At 42.6% G+C, this 21,571-nt stretch overlaps 1 protein-coding gene across 1 annotated transcript in view; it reads right to left on the bottom strand.

Moving 5' to 3' along the window:
* Positions 1 to 14,129, bottom strand: part of LOC146967984 (SH3 and multiple ankyrin repeat domains protein 1-like) — a 30,447-nt gene extending 16,318 nt beyond the window's left edge. The window contains 16 exon segments of the mRNA XM_085762113.1: positions 70 to 148; positions 686 to 799; positions 1,342 to 1,481; positions 2,628 to 2,758; positions 2,886 to 3,061; positions 3,280 to 3,346; positions 3,571 to 3,648; positions 3,755 to 3,871; positions 6,267 to 6,308; positions 6,630 to 6,797; positions 6,893 to 7,044; positions 7,202 to 7,310; positions 7,403 to 7,474; positions 9,672 to 9,875; positions 13,574 to 14,086; positions 14,088 to 14,129. Of these exon segments, the coding sequence (XP_085618239.1) occupies positions 70 to 148; positions 686 to 799; positions 1,342 to 1,481; positions 2,628 to 2,758; positions 2,886 to 3,061; positions 3,280 to 3,346; positions 3,571 to 3,648; positions 3,755 to 3,871; positions 6,267 to 6,308; positions 6,630 to 6,797; positions 6,893 to 7,044; positions 7,202 to 7,310; positions 7,403 to 7,474; positions 9,672 to 9,875; positions 13,574 to 14,086; positions 14,088 to 14,123 (2,198 nt within the window). The 5' untranslated portion in view covers positions 14,124 to 14,129.
* Positions 14,130 to 21,571: the final 7,442 nt, after the last annotated feature.

The raw sequence follows: 21,571 nt of genomic DNA, 5'->3' as shown, positions 1-21,571 counted from the left end.
TGATAAAGATAAGTTATTGTTTCTGCGCCAGCTTACTTATCAGCGAAGGTTCACAGCAGATTCACTTACCTGGGGCCATCAGTGCCATCATAAGCTCCCACGGTGACGTTACGGAAAAGCTTCCTCTTGGCTTTCTCGCTGCGTGTCTCTGCAAGGCACACGCAAACAAGACATATGCTCAATATAAACTTTCACCACTTCCGTCATGACACCTTCACTGTCTTTTTGTAGAAGTGTTGTGTTTTCAGCACGAGGCTCAAATGGATTAAACGTATTTACACCCCGGTATTTGTGTCTTCGTCGTGACATATGGTTTTCTCGCTGGGTGAACAGTGCAGCTGTGAAAATATGACAAAAGCGAATGCCTGTGCTGTGCATGTGCCACTGCCTGCTGCAAAATACAGGGCCTGCTGGTAAACATGAGTGTGGCATGTGCTGGGTGTTACAGTGATTTAAAGGATAATGCCAGCCTGGGGGAGAGTGTAACCCATTTTCCCCATACGCCCTTTCTCCAATCTGTGCACTATTTTATATGATCTCAGTAACCCACCTCTTGACACAAGACTTATTTCAAAATTTCGTAATATAACTTTGCTGCTTGGAACTCCCTCTGCGGCCATAACCAGGATGATATTTTAAAACCCAACAGTCAGCTGAAGCACCCACTGGTTGTGTCCTACTGTACCTGATCGATTGTCTTTGCCGAGAGCCGCCACCTCTTCCACACAGTCTGAAGGAAACCAGCCGGTGCGACCTTTCACTGTCCCCTCCCAGTACCCCCCCTCTCCTACACTTAACACTGAGACAGACAGGTGGACAGATACAGAGACAGATAAAGAGATAGACACAGTGGATATAGATGGACACAATATAATGTGGCTGGTGAACCGACCTCAGACTGTTATATACTTTCTTCCCAACTTTCCTTGTTTGCCTTTAGTTACTTTTAGTTTTATAATAACATTGTACAATCCACAGAGAGTGGCTAGGAACATGTATTGCTTTGTGCTGACTGGATGGCTTTTTTCTGGTGCTTCTTGTTTACAACCCTCTCTTCCCTCATGTACATCCCTCGCTCGCTGTTGATATTTTTTCTGGATCAAACTGCACTGCAGTTGCACTGAAAGGTTCTCAGTATTACACCAAATTTCTCTGCAGCAGAGAGCATTTAGGTAATTGTCTGGTTAAAAAAGGGAAAAAAAAGAAAGAAAAAAAAGCACAATCAAACAACAGCACGGTCCCAGTGGCATTAGCTCATCTTTCATAACAGTGTTTAAAACGTTTGAGGAAGATTTGTTTCATTTTTCTGTTCACTGTTTGTTCATTTTGGCTCTGTCTCACCTTTCACTTTGTCCCCTTTGCTGAGTGTGAGCTCTCTGTCTCCACTGGCAGAGTGGCCACGAGTGGCCACGTACACCCGCCCCGGTACTGCACTGTACATACGCTTCATCTGACCTCCCCCACTGCCCCCTGGGGTCGCACTACAGAGAGAGAGAGGGAGAGAGAGACAGAGAGAGAGAGGGAGAGAGAGGGAGAGAGAGAGATAAGTCTGTGTTGCACACTGGAAAAACAAGTGAGACAAAGTGAGACGACATTCAGCTTGTCAGGCCACAGCAGAGACAGTTGAGTCATAGCAATCAGCTCAACAATAGAAATACATGCTGCACTATTGTATTGACTGGCAGCGTCTAGCCTGTGTCAGGTGTGTAGAAGCTATTATACCAGTGGCAGTGTGCTTCTGTTCTGCGCCCTGACAACAGCCTCATATGTGTGGTTTTACTCTCATGTCCATGTTGTCATTATTAAAGGGATAGTTCATCCAAAATTGAAAATTTCAGTTTCACACAGTTTTGAAGTTTCAGAGTTATCCATGGCTTCTCTGAGTTACAGGGGGTCTCAGCGTAGCAGTGCATGTCCATAACGGTTGCAAATGGATACCAACTGTCTTCGTAACAAAAAGACACACCAAAAAACATCCAAATACCTCCATGCTGCTCGTATGTAATGTCAGTCTTGTATTGAAGCCCCGAAATGCAAAATTGTCCCGAAAAAAATTAAATAAGTCTATAGTTCAAGCTTGTTTTGTAGCGGAAGCTTCTCGAAGCTCCTCTTCCCGGTTCGTCAAATTTGGACGAACTGGGAAGAGGACAGACCCTGGTTCGTCCAAATTTGACAGTATTTGGATGTTTTTTGGTGTGTCTTTTTGTTACGAAGACAGTTGGTATCCATTTGCAACCGTTATATGGACATGCACTGCTATGCCGAGACCCCCTGTAACTCAGAGAAGCCACGGAGGACTCTGAAACTTCTCCCAGCCCTTAGTCCACATGAGGGGGAGGAGATAATGAGTGCAATTTCAATTTTGGGTGAACTATCCCTTTAAGCTGTTGTCTCTCTTTCTGTTGCCTTGCAAGACAACAATGTCCACCCATACCACACCTAAGATAAGTCAGATTCTTACTGTTAAAAATAGTTCTCAGTATGCGACTGAGACACAAATAGTAATAACGACACACAGATGATTGTAACTGGAGATTAGTGATTCCCTGTGGACGCCGTTAAAGGAACTGGGTAGAATAAGAACCCACCACCCCCCCTCTCTTTAAACAGTGCACCAGGCCTCTCACCCCTGTCTGCCTCGTGGCTGCCGGTGCCTCTCCTCTGTGTCACTCTGGCCTCCCCTCCCTCTGGATGGGGAGCGCGTACGAGTCCTGGGGCTGCTGGAGCTCCTCATGCCTATGGAGGCCCTGCGCTGGACCTGCACAAACACACACCCGTAATACCCCGTAAAGACCAAACCAACACAGCTCAGTCTTTATTGTTAAGTGCCTGAGAAGAAATGCAGTAGATCAGTAGATGACCATGCGCCTAGTGGACGTCAGTACCTGTACCGGGTTGGGATTGGTTGTGGCCTTGTTGGGCATGGCCAGAGGGTCAGACTGGGTCATGGTGTTATCACTGTTAGCACGCAGTAGGGGGTGGGAGTGGAGCGAGGGGAGAGGCAGGGTGTGGGCGCTCTCTTTTCGCTTGGGAACATACTTTGGCGATTCCAAAAAGGGCACTGAAGAGGTGTGAGTGGTGGCGGTGAGGTTTACGGTGAGCGTTCGGAGGTGAGGGGTAACAAGTGAGGGAGGAGGAGGAGGAAGATGAAGAGATGGGATGGGATGAAATAAAGAGAAATCAAGTAGATTGTTAGGTGAAAAAGAAAAAAGAGATCATATGGGCACATTGATGGCATTTCAGAAGGTTTAAAATAAAGGCAGGTGGCAGGCAGCTTACCTATGTCAGTTTCTTTATGGTTTTTGATGATTTCCCCGAGTTCAAAGTGACCAGACATTACAGCTAGCTGCAAACACAAAAACAAAATGAAACATCATTGATCCAGCTCTTGCAATTATTGCATTCTCTTGTTTTATTGTGTTGTCTCCTTTCACTCTTTTTGCTCTCTTTGTGGCAAAACGAGAAATACAATTTCACTTTGCAAACATGATAGAAACTCAAAAATACATTTCTGAATAGTGATAATAATGATGATGATAATAACAAAGTAGCAGTGAGTGAATCATTTACCTGAAAAGGGGTCTGACCATGTTTGTTCTTTGCTTCCCTATTTGCTCCCCTGTACAGAAGAACGCGAACGCAGCTTTCCTGATCATCACAGAGGGCAAGTGATTGGTTAACATCTTAAGAACAAGCAGCAGCTCTAATCATGCTAATACTGGTTTAACATAAAGGAATCTGTTTCCATACTTGCCTTGTTGTACAGGGCAGAAATATGAAGTGCAGTGTTCCCTGAGGCATTTAGAGAACTGTTGTCTGCCCCATAAAACAGCAGATGCTCCAAGTGCTGGGCAAAGCCATTCTGGCAAGCCTTTTAATGTCAAGAGTGTGATAGAAATATCCACAAATTGTCAGGATTATAAAGTGGAGAAGGAGACATGTTAAAGTGAGCTGGGTGATTTTATACAGCACTGATTCAGTGCAAGACAATTAGGCAGAAAATGAGGGGAAAACAAAGAAGAGATACAAAGAGAAAGAAAGGGAAATAATGTATCTCACATCCACATTTAGATTCATAATTACTCTTACAGAAAAACAGGTCACAGCCAATTACGTTGCACCATGGTGTAAAAGACAGGAAACAAACAAACAAAAAAAAACATTAAAACAACAGAGATGAGCCTTCAGCAGCCTGAGAGATTTTCTCATATTTTCTGCAGGGACTAAAATATCACAAGATACGTACAAAGTAAAGAAAGAAAACACGAAGCACGGCAACACCAAAATAAAATACCATGACAACCGGCTCGCAGCACAAACGCAAAATTACCAGAATGTCACAGAGACATAATGTAGGCAATGCACCCAGAACTACAGTACGAAAGAGATGATCTGCAGAGCTCCTTCTGAACCGGGCTCAGCTCGGGATGACTCAGACCTGAACAGGTTTAAGAAAACTAGGCTCACCTCATTCACTTAGGTCATCTACATTTTTATACAGTTTTTCTCTGTGGCTTTGATGCAGTTCTCACTTTGGAAACATCCATCCATCTGTCCACTGGCTATAGCGCTAATCTGTGCAAGGTTGTGGGAGTGGGGGGTGAAGCCAGTCCCAGCTGACATAGGGTGATATATACAGGTCACTGGTCCATCACAGGGTCGACATATGGAGACGAACAACACACACATACTCACATTCACACCTTAATTTACCATGTAAACCCACAACGTCATGCTGTGAGGCAATACTGCTAACCACTGATCCACTGTGCCATCTCCTACTTTAACCGTCCTGTTGTCCTCCTGGGCCAAGGAAGGAAGGAAGGAAGGAAGGAAGGAAGGACAAAGGGAAAGATGGGAGGAAAGAAGGAATGGAAAAAGAAAGGAAACACAGAAGGAGGGAGGGAACAGATTGGGTCAATTGGGTCAAAAAGGAAGGAAGAAGTAAGGACGAAGGGAAGGAAGGAAGGCGGAGAGGGAAAAAGGATTGTGGAAAGAAGGAAGGTAAAAAGGAAGGAAAGAGGAGAGAGGGAATAGATTTGTTCAAGGAGGGAAGAAGAAGGAAGGAAGAAGGGAAAGAAGGAAGGGAAAAGGGAAGAAAAGAAAGATGGAGGGATAGGGAACAGATCAGGTCAGTTGTATCAAAACAGAAAGGAAGAAGTAAGGATGAAAGGAAGGAAGGAAGGAAAGAAGGAAGGAAAAAAGGACTGTGGAAAGAAGGAAGGAAGGAAGGAAGGAAGGAAGGAAGGAAGGAAGGAAGGAAGGAAGGAAGGAAGGAAGGAGGAAGGGAACAGACTGGGCCAATTTGACCCAGAAGGACAACAGGAGGGTTAAAAAGTAATACAAATTGTTAATGCAGCTCTCAAAACAGTTCATCATTTCCTCACACGTCTGTACAAACGTCCATTACATCCTCACTGCTATCCCTTCACTGCTGAAGATGTTTCCTTGTTGTGACACATGGAAAATGTTTGTACTGTACCTTTACAGCTGTACCGATACAGCATCACATTAGTGCTTTTGCTTCAATCACTTTAAACTTTAATCAAATAAGTATGAAACAGCAAGGCCACACACACACACACACACACACACACACACACACACACACACACACACACACACACACACACACATACACACACATACACACATATTCATACTGTTTGTGGTGTGAATTTACTGACTGATTTTCCAGTGCATATTTCCATGTTTATCATTTTGCTTAATCAGCTGCAGCAATTATATTGTGTAGAGTCACAGATCTATTTCCTTACAACTGCTTTCATACATTTCAAAAACTATGTCTCATTTTTTCAAAACTAGATCATTACTGAATTACTGTATTTTACAGTCATACTAAAGTTGCCATTAGACAGGTGCCATGTATGTTGGTGGGTTAGACTTTGAGTCCAGCTACTCACAGTTCATTTTTGGGCCTGAATACATTTTTACTCCATTTCAAAAAAAAAAAAGCTAAAGTCTAAAGCTGACCAGGTTTAAAATAGCAAAACATTTGGTGCCTCTGTTGAAAAGGTTTATTTCATTGCTGACAGTGCTGAAGTGATTGACTGACTTAGGAGGTTTCAACTATGAGAAATCCACGATCTGTTGTGAGAACTGCACCGAGAGTGGTCGGGATGACGAGTCTGAAGTGTTATCTGCTTCAAAGTGACTGAGAAAAACTGTAATCATGTCATAACTCTTTAGTGCCTTTGTCTGTGAAAGGCCGGTGTGGATGGAGAGATGGTGGGATGAAGGGGTACCTTATGTATTTCTTCCATTCCAAACTCCTCTTCATCCCTGTGCTATGGAAAGAGAGAAGGAGAGGAGGAAGCAGAGAGAATGGAGAGACGAGTGAGAGAGAGAGAGAGAGAGAGAGAGAGCGGGTGATGACACATGACATCAACCACAGAGATACAGTCAGACAAGAGACGTGTTGGTGCATTGCTGAGGGACAAAGACCAGAATGTTTAACATGACAATATGAACCAAATAGATAGATAGATAGATAGATAGATAGATAGATAGATAGATAGATAGATAGATAGATAGATAGATAGATAGATAGATAGATAGATAGATAGATAGATAGATAGATAGATAGATATTGAACTGTCTTCTGGTACCTGATGGGACTCGTCCCAGCCGTTCTCGTCCTTGGTCCCCAGCCGGGCCCTGTAGTACAGCAGGGTCTCGCAGCAGGAGGTGTCGCCCCCTGCCAGCACGGTGTGGTACAGGGGGGTCAGGCCACAGCGGTCTTTGTAGTCTGGAGACGCTCCGAGGGACAGCAGGGCCTGGAAAGAGGAGACAAAGATGAGGATTACTTTTTAAAGGTGTGTCAGCGTCTGATGAGAAGTGAATGTGTGTAGCTTCGGTCCAGCGGCCTCACCAGCAGCCCAGCGTGGTTGTGCGCTCTGACGGCTTTGTGGAGCGGTGTCATGCCGTCTCTGCTTCTGAAGTCCAAGTGAGCGCCGCCCTGAATCAGCACCCTGAGGCCCTCCACCGACAGGCCGGCCTGCACAGCCACAGACAGCGGGGTCTCTGACCCGCAGAGGAGGTAAAGAGTCAGGAAGCATGGCAGGTAGAAACTCCATCCAGGTGTTCTCAGTGTTTCAACATCACTTGTTTGTACCAGAATGAATCAAAGTCTACAGTAAATAACAGAGTGGTTGCAGACACAAGCTTGTGACAAACTCACCTCCGCTGTCAGGGTCATGGAAATTTGGATCAAGACCTTTATCAAGGACTTTTACCATTTTCTCTATGGCTCCAGTCTGAATGTAATCCAAGAATTTCTTCAGACTGGCCTGGGAGGAGGAGAGGAAGAAGGGAAGTGTTGTCAGTGCACTGAAATTTATATTGTACACTAAGAATGTTTCATAGAGGGGAGAAGAAATACCTTTGTGCTGAGCTTTGCGAGGACCTTTTCATCCAGGTTTGTCTGTTTATAAACTCTGGTTTTGTACCTAAACTGAGGACCAGAAAATGTACATGTGAAAATAATGAATCCAGTTGCTATATCTTTATTTCCTCTATGTACACTGTTTGCTCTGCAGACTGTGGTGCAGATGGGGGAAATAAAGTCTTTATTTAAAGCAGGGAAATAAAGCAGGTTTTGTTAATTTCAGCATTGCAGCTTTAAACCATCATCTCTCTTGTTAACTGCAGCTAAACTCTCTCACTGTTTCCAGAAATTCACTCTCCCACTCAAAGGCACTGGAACAGCTCCACGATTTATTTCTTCAGACTTGGTTTTCTCTACTTGGGGAAAATCTTGATCACACATTAAGTTCAATGTTTTTAACCTGTTACTAACATACAGTTAAATGGGGGGAAAAAAATGGAATAAACGCAAGATGAATGTGTCTTTTATCTGGTTGGATTAACAACTAAAAGGAATTAATGTGTTTATACTTCATTTTATACTTAATCATTTCAACACATGAAGATTTAATTTATATTTGGCAAATAGATTTCTAAAAATGTTAATTGCACACATGGCAGTTAATGGTTATTATTCATTGTGATGTTCATTAAATACTTCTTAAGACCACATGGTGTCTTGAGCGGTTTACGTTTAACCACTTGAATGCCCAAATAAGGTCATGCAGGATCTGAATGATGGCATAAGCTTACAAAGAAGTAAGGCTTTCAAAATAAAATGTACTCACCATGACTCGTTCAGTGCATTTGTTTAAATATGCAGATTATTTTGTGTAAATGTTAAATATGCACAGACGGCCGCATGTCAAAGTGTTTTTATATATGAGGTGGTCTGAATGTTTCACAGCCTTCAGGAGCAAGAATCAGGAGGGGGAATTGAAAACATCGGCCTAAAATATGATCTGGAGAGTCGGTCTTTAAAAATCCTCGTTTGAAAGGATGAGTCAACCGTGGCCATGTGGGTTTACCTTCCACTCTCCTGCTGAATGGCAGACTGCATCAATGAAAACCATCTTGACTGGATGTGCAGTCTCCACATTTGTACTGTAGTGAGTTGGCAAACATTTTACTGGCTGAGGGGAGGGGGTGGGGGGGGGGGCTGAGTTTCTACCTAGCAGCTGGCAGCTGAACTCAACCACACACTGCACCTCACACAGCAAAGAGGGCAGACGCAGTTTTCAAGCATTAGAGGTGTGTTTGGCCAAGATGAAGGGAAAATCTGGCCTAATGCTGAGAATGAAGTAACAACTATGTGTCTGTTAGTGAGTGGTGGTGCACGGTGGGAAATAACAGAACCAGAAACGACCAGTTAATACTGACTGGTATCAGCTACTCCTGTTCTAAATACATCCACTCACTCCCAGCGCTGTGAGATACATTTTGCTGTAGGAGAATCTAGTTACAAAGCCTCATCAGTCCACAGACATGTCCTCATCTGGATCCCCGTCAAGAATGTAAACACTCTGGTTTGAAGCCAAACCCTGAGTGCAGGCTACAGTTTCAGCCCCACCCAGCTCATCGGCACTTACAGCAGCCGCACCACCAGAGGGCACTGTGAGATAATCCTAGCACAGCATGAAACTTCATACTGACACCCACATCCCCAAAAAGTGAGGAAATATAATATAATTACTAAGTTACATAATATGCAGAATGCAATTATGTCCGTAATTTAATTTACAAGTTTGTTGGCCGACTTCAGCGTAGGAAGTCTTATTAAAAATAACCAAAAACTAAACTTGAGTAATTTGTTGAATATCCCTTACAGTTTTCACTTGGTTAATGAGCAATAAAGCTGAGAAAGATGAAATATATACATGAGCTGTGGATGCAGGAAGCAGCTTTTCTTACTGAACGCAACAAAAAAAATTACATTTAATTTTATTCCACAAATAAAATATAATTTTTATATAATTTTATTCTGCATAAAATATAATTTTATTTGTGGATATTACACAGACTGATTTCTGGTATCTTATTATACCGATTATATCTCAACTGGACAACCTTTAGGCCAGCAGATAATGATGTATCTCCACACAGATTGTTTATCCTGGCAGTGAGGAGATTTTCATAATGAGAAATAAAATCTACAGACTCTAGTTGAAAAATATGATGCAAAACAACAACAAAACAAACACCATGAATACTTTCAAACCTTAATTTTGCAAAACTTTTACTTTTTAAAAAGACCAAACGGTTTCCCAGCCTGTCCCTCTCCTCACCTCCAGGTATGGCACCCCTTTCTCAAAGGACTGGGAGTAGTCCTGCAGGGACCGCTCCTCCTCCAGGAACTTGGCGTCCCGCCCCTCCCCGGCCGGCTGGAAGAGGCCGTAGTTGTAGACGTCCCACAACGACTCACTGAGGGAGCAGATGATCTGCTGCTTAGCGTTCCACACGGTGCAGTCCTGGTCGAACTGCAGACACCTCTGACAGACAGGGAACACAACACAGGGCGGTGTGTGATGTGTTAAGAGTCAGAATAATAATCATGGTGAAGAAAAGCCACTGCTTGTTATGGAGTAAAGATGACTCAATACAAAAAATACTATAGGGACAAAAAAAGAAAAGAAAAGGAAACGTTCATCCAAAGTACCTCTTCCTGTCTGTGTTTTGCTGATCAACATTTCATCACAATTTACTGTGAAATGATATTACAGAGATTACAAAAGCAAAGGGCCAACCAAGTTCATGTGCTGTAAAGGCTACTTTTAACTTAAGTAAGTTAAGTGGAATATAAATCACCACATTTCATCTGCATATTGTTCCTGAGAATAAGTTAGATTGACTTGTTTATTATTTCCATTTTATGCTATATTTATGTCTGAGTTATATACATTCACTCCACTAACTACATATAAGTGACAGATGGATATGCTAGTTATTTTTAGGCAAATTGGAAAATAAATGTAAATATGAGACATGTATATTGTTATCGAAGAAAATGAAAATTCTTATATTAGCTTGACATCAACCAGCTACTTATATGAGCTTATATGCTGACACATGAAGCCAAATGATAGTTTTGACTTTTGATTTTGATGATCATATTTCTGACAGTTAATATATTTGCTGAAACTTGTTCTGCACAATATCCTATCCTTTGTGGTATTGCTACTTTTACTGAGGTAAAATGTAATTCCTCCACCACTGTGGAGTAGCAGGAGGGGCTGGGCTCCATAAAAGAAGATATAACCTTTCTCTGGCTTGTTTTTGTCAGTGTCCCTGTGATCTTACTCCACCTCCATTTTCTGTCTCTAACAGCTCTGTCTCCATCATTAAAACATCAGCTACTTCCACAGTTGTACATGTGTTTGTAAACGCCTGTACTCAAGTATCTCATTAAATTACACCATTACACAATCCCAGCTGTATTGTGTCAGTTTGGTTAAATATCCAGTCAATGGCATTTTATTACTATGGATTAATAATAGCGTGATGGTTTTAACATCAGATGGTAAATGATGAATGCATGAGAATGTGGTGTGTGCAGAATATGAATGCATTACTTTTTAATAATTGATCATGAGCCACATTCACGGAAATAAGAGGACTTATGCTATCGTTATGGTCTGTGTGCTATCTGAACACCCCCCGGTCTAGTAGCTCCCACTTATTATCACACCACTTTCTATCTTTACCCTTAATAAAGAAGTAAAGAATCTATACTGGGATAAATATTTCCCTTTCGTTATTTTCTCCTTTGATCTCTGCATGCATAATCTCACATTTGCACCACAATCCAGAAGAGAAATAACAAACTAGTCTGGAGAAATAAAATAAAAAATCCTTCCTTCCCTCTAACTGTGTGTTAGTGTGTGATACACCAGAGGCTCACAGGCCACAATGAAAGATACCTTGCACCCATTATGTGCATGTGGTATGCCTATAACTAGATTTCACGCCGATTTGTGCATTGTCCATTTCCTCACATTATTCCATTTCCACAGTAAGAACCATCTCCTGGTCCTTTTCTTATCCAGTCTGCAGCCTGCAGGACGCAGCTCAGAGCTGGGGGGGGGGGTCAACAACCAGATGTATGCATCCATCCACGCTATTGTTCCATCTCAGGGAGCTGTAAGTAAAGTTGCACAGCTCAGCACACTCATGTCCCCTCTGCCCCCCCCCCTCCAGTCCCCACCCTCCACAGCTCCCCTCTGGCCTCCCTCCCTCCCCCACCGGTTTGCGCTATTTGATAGTGTAGCCAACTCTATTGGCATGGCAACCAGTTCATTAGTGGAGGCAGGCACCCGTTGCCGTAGCAATGTCTTGGCGGTCCCTGGGAGGTAAACCACATGATGAGGATGCGCGTGTTTTGTGTGTGTATGCACACGCATGTAAGCGAGTTGTAAAGAATATGTGCGTGTCGGTGTGTTGGCATGGGTGTGTATCTCCACAGTTGCTGTATGTGTGTGTGTGTGTGTGTGTGTGTGTGTGTGTGTGTGAGAGAGAGAGAGAGAGAGAGAGAGAGAGATTGAGTAGCTAATCCCCGGGAGAGAAGTCTAATGTAATGTATACTGTATATTACAGCGACACTTCGCTCCCCATCGTTCTCCTTTACACAATCAAGGATTTTCTAGGATCTTTCTGGCAGAGTTATTTGGACCTTCAATGTGCAGCGTTATGGTTTCTGTAAATGTATACCTCTTCCTCTTTGCTTAGATTGCTCCCCTCCTCTCTCTTCATAGCCGTCCACTCGGACTCTTTTTAACTAGGTCCTAATATTTACCCCCTCTCATCATCTCTCTCTAATTCAGTTCACTAATATTTCAGCTCTGAGGTTTGGGACGCTGAGTGTTTGTCAGTGATGCTGGGAGCTGAATGCGATGCCCGTGGCTGATGGAGACCTGAGAGCAACGCAGATGCATTCAACATATCCCTTTCTTTTCGGAGTCACTCACTTCCCCAGCTCTCCCCAAACTCATTAAAAACCTATTAGATAATTAGCAATTACTGTTATATTGAGGGCAGATTAGCTGACATGTAGAACAGTCGGCATGTTCAGGGAGTTGGAAATGAAGAAGAAGGAAGATAGGGGGAGGGGTTACAGTTGAGCGCCCATTCTCACCTGGATATGGCGTGTGTGGGCTGGCCAATTCTCACCTGCTGCCATCCTACAGCTGAGAGCTGCTGGAAGTGAGAATTGATAGCAACTTCTGTTTTGAAAACTAATTATGGCCACACTTGACCCAAGGCAGTTTCTTACATGGTGTTGTTGACTGGATATTTCTTTCCTTGCAGGTTGTGCAACACATGTCAAGCTCTGTTTTTTCTCTGCTTCCTTCTGGGACTCATCCCGGGGCTTGTGGGACGACTGGAGTGAAAATGCTTTGAAACAAGAGATGTGCTTGTGTGCAGTTGTGCACACCATCTGGCTAATGCACAAAAATGTATGCATTAAGTACCCCTAGGTACCTTTCAGTGACTAATCTGAAACAGCTGTAGAGTCAACACCGCAACAGAACTAGTGGAAAATGTTTTCATTTAGGGATGCAAAAAAGTCGGGTTCAAACAGGAAACAGTTTTGAATCCTTCAGATCCACCAGTAAAGAGAGAGCAGGTTTAAAAACAAAAAGAAAGAAAGGGAAGAGAAGAAAAGAATAAATTAAGGTACCAGCATTTTTGGTATCCAGCACAAACGATAACCCCACAGACTGCAATTATCTCTAGGAGTTTAGTTTTATCTGTCTTTGTATAAACATTTAAATCAATAAAAGTTACAAAGGCCAAATACAGTCTGCCTAAACTTTGTGAAGAAGTCTGCATTTTTTATTTTTTATTTATTTATTTATTTTTTTACATCTGCTTTAAATTAAAACTGTAACACAGGAGAGACTGGCCTTAAACTACTTCCTCGTTTGAAAAGACTCCGAGTGCCCTCTGCTCTTTGTGAGAGAGACAGTTTTTACTTAGATATCTAAACTTTTACTGTTGGATTTAAAAAACAAAAAAACAACAACTTTGCTTTGCATATTTAGTTGTTTTTCCTCACTTTTTTTTTTTTTTTAGAGATGAAGAACGACTGTGCTACATTTTTTCTCTGCCTTGACCTGGGATTGTTTCATGTGGAGTGTGTTTGTGTCATAACATTTGACCAAAGTGCTGCTGAGGAGAAACATGCACCTACTGTCTGTTTGATGTCAGGGATCCCGATGCGGAACAGCATCATGGTCAGGTACGAGTCCTCCAGCGGAGCCACCGTGGTCATGCTGCGCTCCATCAGAGCGCGTCTCTTCTGCAGCGCGTTCAGGCCCAGGTGGTGAGGCTGCTGATTGGCTGCTATGAGAGGAAACTGCTGCTTATTGGCTGCTTGATGGTGGAGCGGAACTTGATTGGTCATGTAAGCCATACCCCGGGTTCCCGGGTTCCCCGGCCTGAGGGGCCGGTCTGCTCTCTGTCTACCCACCACGATGGCTGCTGGTTTCAGCACCTCGCCACCTTTCCCTTCCCAGGACTGTCGTCCCCCCGTCATCTCCTTGTCCTCCAGACCCTCTAACCCTCCATTCTCCGAGTCTCGTCCACCTTCCTCTGTTCTGCCTTCGCTCCCCTGCTCCTCTTCCTCCTCCTCATCCTCCCCATCTTTGTCATCCTGACCGGGATAAAAGTGCTCATTATTTCCCAGCATCCTTTGCTGTGCAGGTGTCACTGCAGAGAGGGCTGAGTGACATAGCTGTCATGGAGACAAAACATGGCTATCCCATGAGACTGTCTTCATCCTTTGAAACATGCTGTGGGGAAAAGGCAGAAAAGGGAGTAAACTTTGGTCATTTAACTCTTGTCATTTCATTGATTGAGTGAACTTTACAAAATTAGTAGAAGACACGTGCAATAATAGAAAAACTAGCCACGGGCAATGCTAATAAGTCCACATGTGTGAATGAGCACAGAACTGGTCCACATTTCCCATTTAGCCACTGGGAATGCATCAGGGAATAGCAGGCTGATGAAAGACACGCTATATATAAACTCTGTGAATTTGCATCACAGGTTCTCTGCAGAAGGGAGTGAGTAGGATGTGCAGTTTAGCTTCACATGAGGTCAAGATCATTGCTACTTTGTGATAATGGAAGCCGACCCATGTCTCAGCCACGGCCCAGGGCTAACAGCCAAATGTGAGCTCTTAAAGGAAAATTCCACCGTCAGCTGCTTGTATTGTGTCATATCACTGCTCTTTGTTTGCTGTGGTGCAGGTGTTATTTTTAAATTAGGTGTTGTTGTGATAGATCTTTTTTACACTTTCCCTCCAGTCCCTCCACCTGTCTTGACCATGTTGACCAGGTGATACTCAGAACAAACGTGTGAAGGTGTTGCACAGAGTTCTGTCTGTAACAAGAGCATCCTGTCTAACCCTACCCTTTGCATATTAGCAACAAAAAACAAAATTACTTTGTTTTGGTTGTTGATACCTATGTACAGTAGGAAGCCTACTGTATAGCCATATTTCATTCATGAGTTTTTTTGCTACCCTTCCACACACTCCCCTGCAATAGGTGAGAAGTTGTTGCATACTGTATAATATCTGTAAAACCTCTGCACTGTGTTTTCTGAAGTTGTACGAATATATCCAGGTTGAGTTGAGTTTTGATCGTCCTTTTAGACAACTTGCAAACTTTTCCAATTACTATCAAATTAATAGAAGCAGATTACCTTGACAGTTCTAACTCCAGCCCATGTTCCAGATTTAAGGGAATTTGTTTTACTCTGCAAAGGTATCCAGATAACTCAATAAATCTACTCATCTGAGTACACTGGGATGAAACAGTTTGAGGATGTGCTAAATTCAATTTAAATCCGTTCTATTCTGCGAAAGTTCAGGAGGTTTTTGAGCTGAGAAAAGCAATAAAAGGGTTGTGACTTTACGGCGGGGTGAAGACGTTTTCAGAAGAAATTGTTTAATGTAGAATTGCTTTCTTCTTTCATGAACGTCTATAAATCCCACGAAGACGGCCTTGCTCTTTGACCTTGAGAGACTGACATTAAAATGTAATCATTACTATTTAATGGTTTAGACAGTTGAAACACGCTACAAAAGTCAGCTGACATTAAGTGAAAAACATCTCAACTGAGATAATGCCAGGTCTGCATTTGGTCACTTATTTGCAGGAGAGGGTTAGGGTTAGTAACCAAGTACCAAACAATAAAGCTGACCAAAAAATGCAAGCTGCACCATCAACAGTTTGTAAAAAACCACAGTTTTAAAAGTGTGTTGGGTGGATTTTTGCTTTAAGATTGTTTCACTGTGTCTTTGTGCTTCAGATTTGGCATACTGGCGCCTCCATATGTTCTGTCCTGGTTTTTCTGTGGTGAAGTCTGGCTACGGGGGCTTTGCCATCAAGCAGATCTGGACCATTGCCAACAGCCACTTTAATGATGGTGAATGACGCAGGGGATCTCCCACTGTCTCATTGGTAGTTTGGTGCTCTGAATATCATATGAGTTGGGAGTCTGAAATAGATGAGTATCTGAATGCTCAGATGGACAGATGGAGACAAACTCAAATTAGGACACAGAACTAAACTCATTCAATCACAGATTACCAACATGCAGATACTTAAAGAGTCAGTAAGTTATTGATAAAATATCATGGTGTTGATGAAGGTTAAAGGGGCATTAAGTGATCAATGACTTTTGACTTATCAACCTCTATCGGTGACCAAGGAACATCGACAGGTGTCTGGCACAGCTTACAGTGGCCTGTAATTGACATAAATAATAATGTAGAGATGAAGAAGCTAGCCAATTGCCAGACATCCAACAGAAACATTTGATGAAGAGGTCACAGTATAGCCACATTAAAAGAAATAACACAAGAGGATTGCTTTCTTGTCTGTTTTTTGGCTTGAAATCAAAGTGGTCTTGTCCCTTTTGGTACAACTTAGCCTAATATGTCTGTGTGTGTTGCACCTTTAAATAGGAAGATTAAGAACCTCCCCCCTCAAGATGTTGGAGGTTAGCTTAAGGAAGAAATGATACACGACCTCAGGGCAGGTTGGAGGCTACAGTGATTCACTATTGGAAGCATGCTAACAGCTAACTTCAGTAGAAGAAAGAACGTGACGGAGATGAGAGTCAAAGTTGACTTATCCATTGCTGGAGGCAGCTATAAGTGAGCAAGGATATTACAATTGATGATGAACTTACAATGTGTCTTTTAGATTAGATAGTACTGTAGTTTACACTGTTGCTGTCTATGTAGCGATAGCAAAAGTTACAAATAGCTCCTTTAAGGAAACCTCCGCTCGCATTGCTGGAAGTATCCGTCCTCATCGGTACTGTTATCCATGTCTACCATGAATTTGAATTTAAAGATCAGAGAAAAGTAAAAGAAAAAAAAAAAAATTAAACCCCCCACCCTGTTTTTCTACTGTTAAACTCAAATCGAACCATTTCCACTGTGTTAACATTGAGCTCAAGTCATGACCTAAGATTCAGGATATGGGGTCAATCTCTAAATTAAATTAGTTGACAATGAAAAGTATTAAGAAGTTACACAAGGATGGCCTAAATCTGATTTTACACAACCAAACCTTTGTCTGTTTTATGATATGAAACAACGAAGAAATAACTGCATTTTATTTTTAAGATAACTATTGTATGTTATGTTACGTCAGCAGTGTTGACTGATTGACTCATGTATGCAAACACACGTCAAGCCTCCTCTGTTCATGTCTCACTGGCCAAAAGGAAGTCTGCTAGTTGGGCATTTCTGGAAGGATACCACAGTGGGAGGAGGATTGACGGTGGTCGATTCCCCAAGATGCTCTGAGAGTGACAGGGTGGGCCACTTCAACACAAACACAACGTCTGTCAGAGCAAGTAAACCAGGGCAGACAAGAGACAGAGAGAACTGAAGAATGGAACCACTTGAGTAAAAAAGTATAAATGATGTATGTTTGACCACAGATAAGAGCACAGTGTAGGTCCCACCATTGTAATAATAAGTATGGCTTACAAGCCCAAAAAATGTGTGCTACATTTTAGGCCAAAAATGTCCCTAATGAAGAGCTAGAAACAAGAAGTGGCATGTTTAACACTCACAACATTTTTGAGATTAAGACTATCATTCAAGTACAGCAGAAGGGACCAGAGGAGGTTGATTTATGAACAAAGTCTCATCAAATATTGAACAACATTGAGTCTGCACTAGGCAAGATAAGGAACGAGAGGGACAAGCTGAGAGTAGACAGGAGCCAACTAATTGGGATGTAAAAGCAAAGGGAGAATACACAAGAGAGTAAGATGGAGAGAGTTGTAGTTTGCATAAAGCAGAGTAATCAGATTGAAAGAGGACAACTGTGGCCTGATGGGGGGATGAGAACGTGTTGGGAACTGACTATCAACAGTTAAGTGAGAATAAGAAACAGGATGAGACGGGGTAGAGTTATGTCTGAATTCTTCATATTCAGATTTCATATTCTAACTATAGCTCACACATCGCTGGTGAAAATGGCCTCATGTCGCCTCTCGCTCTGTCACAACAGCAGCTCTGACTTGGCTCCTTTCATCAGCTGTTTGGCGCTGCTGTCCCTGTGCTGGCCATCATCTCTCCAACTAGTCTTGACTTCTCTCCCTCCTGGGAGAGCGCTGGTGGAGGAGAGGATTGAATTTCTCTCTTCTGACAGAACAGTCTTCTTGCATCTTCTGCCCCAGGCAGAAAACTAATTTTTCATTGTCCTACACTGAATCTTTTCTCTTTTTTCAGCCAGGGTTAGGATTCACTTGAATCATTCTTCATTAGGACTTCTTGGCTGATTTGATTATTTGTCTTTTACAACAGGAGAATTTAGTCAGGGCAGCCTGCACCTCGCTAGCTTGTCGTTTACATTTATTTTTACTGTTTTGGATGGAAACCAGTGCAACAAATGACATAATTATAAATAAAGAAATGCTAAATTAATATATTTTGGTAATGAAAAATTCTCTTTCTGAAATTGTACATTACTTATTCATGTGTTTCTCCATTTATATTCATTTACTAATTTCTGTATGGCTGCATTTATTTATTCATGTAGCCTATATATTGTTTGTTAATTTCAAGATTTTTTCCCTCTATATTTCTATTGTGTGTATTGGTTGTGTGTAAATTAGGTAGGTGGTCCTACCTCAGTCTTAAGCTGATGTGATTTCCTGATCTTTTGAGCTTCTAAGTCAAGACTTGAATGAAAATTTGAACAGTCATGCAGTGTGAGAGCATAAAAGAGGGATCTGAAGGTTTCAGAAGTTGGTGAGTCGGTCTTCCTCTGGGAAACCATGAAGCTTGACTTCTGATTGTGGGAAGCCATGTAGGCAAAATCAAAGAGAAGATGTGGATAGCTCTGAGCCACCGTGGGTCAACAGACAGTAAGGAAATAGACTGAAACTAAGATGAGGAATCAGGGGCTGATTAATCATGGTAACGAGGACAGAGATGGATGCCCTCCTCGAGCACCTGCAGAGCAAAGATGGATGGATGGAGAGATTTGCGGAGAGGTCACTTCTAGCTCTCATCTCCTCTGAGACCTTTTCTGCACACCTCCCCTCCCCCCTTTTTTTGGAAGATGTAACAAAGATGCAGTAATGAGTTTGGGGCTTATTTGTCTGCTTTGGTCCTTGGGGTTCCATATAAACAAAACATTATGTGTGTTTGAGCTAATAAACAACTTCTCACTTTACTGCACTGTAAATTATGCACAGTGAAAAATAACGCCGGACCTGCATGGGGCTGATTTTTAGTCTGTCATGCCAATTTTACTGTTTATATCTCCTGTTAAAATATCTTGCGACGTACGTGACCATCTGTACCCTGAGGAGTTTGCTTTGATAGCTGCTGTGGCAGAATGTTGCCAGCGTGCTGCAGGGGTTTCTCTTCTATTTTGGCCACTCTCAAAGGAAATTCATAAGCACAGTCTCACAACAATGGGCTGTAAAGACCTAATGGACAGACGGTTCAACTCGTACACTCATATCCTCTGCTTTTGTCAACCTCTCTCGTTCTCTCTCTCTCTCTCTCACTCACTCACTCCCTATGTAGGACGGAGCATGTGTATAGATATATTTTCAGTGTATCGGTCCCCGGAAAGTAGAATTGGAGATCATCCAAGGAACAGATTGTCCCACTTTTATGTCCTGCAAAAGTGGAGCGGCCAAGTTCTGTCCTCTATATCACTCTCTTTCTCTGGGTCTCCACCCTTCAGCCTCTTTCACACTGCCAGTGACAAGGAACCGTCAAGAACACTCGAGGCCTACTCCAGCACAGGATGGATGGGATGAGTCACTAAACTGTGGGGAGAGGGCCCTTAGCTTTATATGAATGGTGCATCGCTAGCCATTAGATCTGGGTCTGGTGCTCTGACGTAGGAGTTTAAGGGGGGCGGGCCAAGCTGGGGTATAAGTGGACACCCTCTTGTATAATGCACCAGCTTTCATTAAAGTGAATTGTGAGGAACAAGGACAGGAGTGAATGAGTGAGTGATTTTGGACCCAACCTACGTTTTTAGGAATATTCCATTATTTGTTTTCCTTCCTGTTGCTACGATGAGATGGCTTGGTGTTTTCAGGCGTTAATTAAATTTATGCTTGATAAAAATCAGATGAAATGCAAGAGCTTAATTGACAGTCATGCCGCCCTTGATTAATTTTACGGGCAGATAACAATAACAGCAATAGACTCATCCTCTATGCACTCACACATCCTGGCATTTCGCTCAGCAGGGGGGTTGGGGCTATCCAACACTAACTCGCGCCTTTTAATCAACTGCATATCTGAAGCTAATCAAACATAAAATGATAACCCTGCTAATCAGGAATTAAAAGTGGATGATTGAAATAATTACCCGCAGCTCCCCGTTTCACAATAAACATCCTGCTCCTTTTATCTGCGTTCCAGCTCCGTCCCTCCCATCCCCACCTCACCAAGGACGAGCTTTTTTTAGGAAAAAGGGGCCACAGCTTACTCCATAGGTTACACACCGCTCATCTGATGTTCCAAGCACGTGTGTATGCGCATACACACACTTACTCTGGGATCTCACACACAGAGAGACTCCACAGTTTGAGTCTTTAAGCAGCACTCAAACGCATCTGTCCTGGAAAATATGTCTAGCAGAAAGCAACACTAAGTGCCAGACCACTCAGCCCGAGCGTGGCTGGCGGTCTCGTGTCGATCAAAGTGGGCTATCTTTCCCCTCAGACTGGATATAATTGGGTCAGGTGAAGCATGCGCTGAGGGCCTCGCTCGGGCTAAACTTGGCTGGTCGGGCTGGGAGACCTCAATGCAGCACCGATTTAGGAGTGAACACCCCCTTGCGCTATTTTTGAGACTTTCCCCCTCCTGTAAACATTATTTCATACAGTAGCTGAATCTTCAACTACACAACAGAGAACCCCAAATCAGGGTTTCTCAACTTTGACTCTTTCTAGCTGATGACCCCAACTTTTCACCCCTCAAAGTCGTGTGAATCTGTGTGTAGCACAGTTTTAAAAAGATGATACAGAAAAAGTTTTGCAAGTCTCCCATGACCCTGTCAACAAATCAAGTGACGCTGACTGTCTGCCACAGCACCAAGAAGAAATTAAACTTTGCAACGTAATTCCAACTCCTTTAGTCTTAATACAATATTAATGAAGCACATTTAATGTCTTAGCGCATATTGATTTTTTCTTGTCATTGGAGGGTATTACTGCAACTAATGAGCTGATCCATGTGGGCCAATGAGACACAATGGTCTTGTTATTATTTGCTTGGTAATAAAGTATTCCCATCAACCATGGATGAAATGGCACTGAATCCCAGGACGATGTTGTCATATCCTTATCGAGACATTTACAACGGGTGTCTTATCAACCTGAGATACATAAAAATTAAAGGTTGGTGCATGTACATGTCATTAAACACCTCATTTCTGAGTCCTAGTCATTATTCTAAACTATAAATTAACTCATTTCCCATTCACTCTTAACATGACGTACAGAAAATGTCATGGTAACAAATACTTCAAAAGGCAACTGTGCAGCTGGTTGCCTTCTGTTACACAATCACAACAACAAAACAAAAAAAAAACATAAGGAAGGTGCAGATGCAGAGTCCAAATGTTTCCAATAAAACAGACCATCTATAGAAATACTGGTATCGAGTAACTTTTTCAAG

This window comes from Trachurus japonicus, chromosome 19 (assembly GCF_045865225.1).
Source record: "Trachurus japonicus isolate A0001 chromosome 19, Traja_1.0".
Taxonomy (NCBI): domain Eukaryota; kingdom Metazoa; phylum Chordata; class Actinopteri; order Carangiformes; family Carangidae; genus Trachurus; species Trachurus japonicus.
The sequence above is the reverse complement of the archived record's forward strand: the minus strand, read 5'-3'. Positions and strand labels throughout refer to the sequence as shown.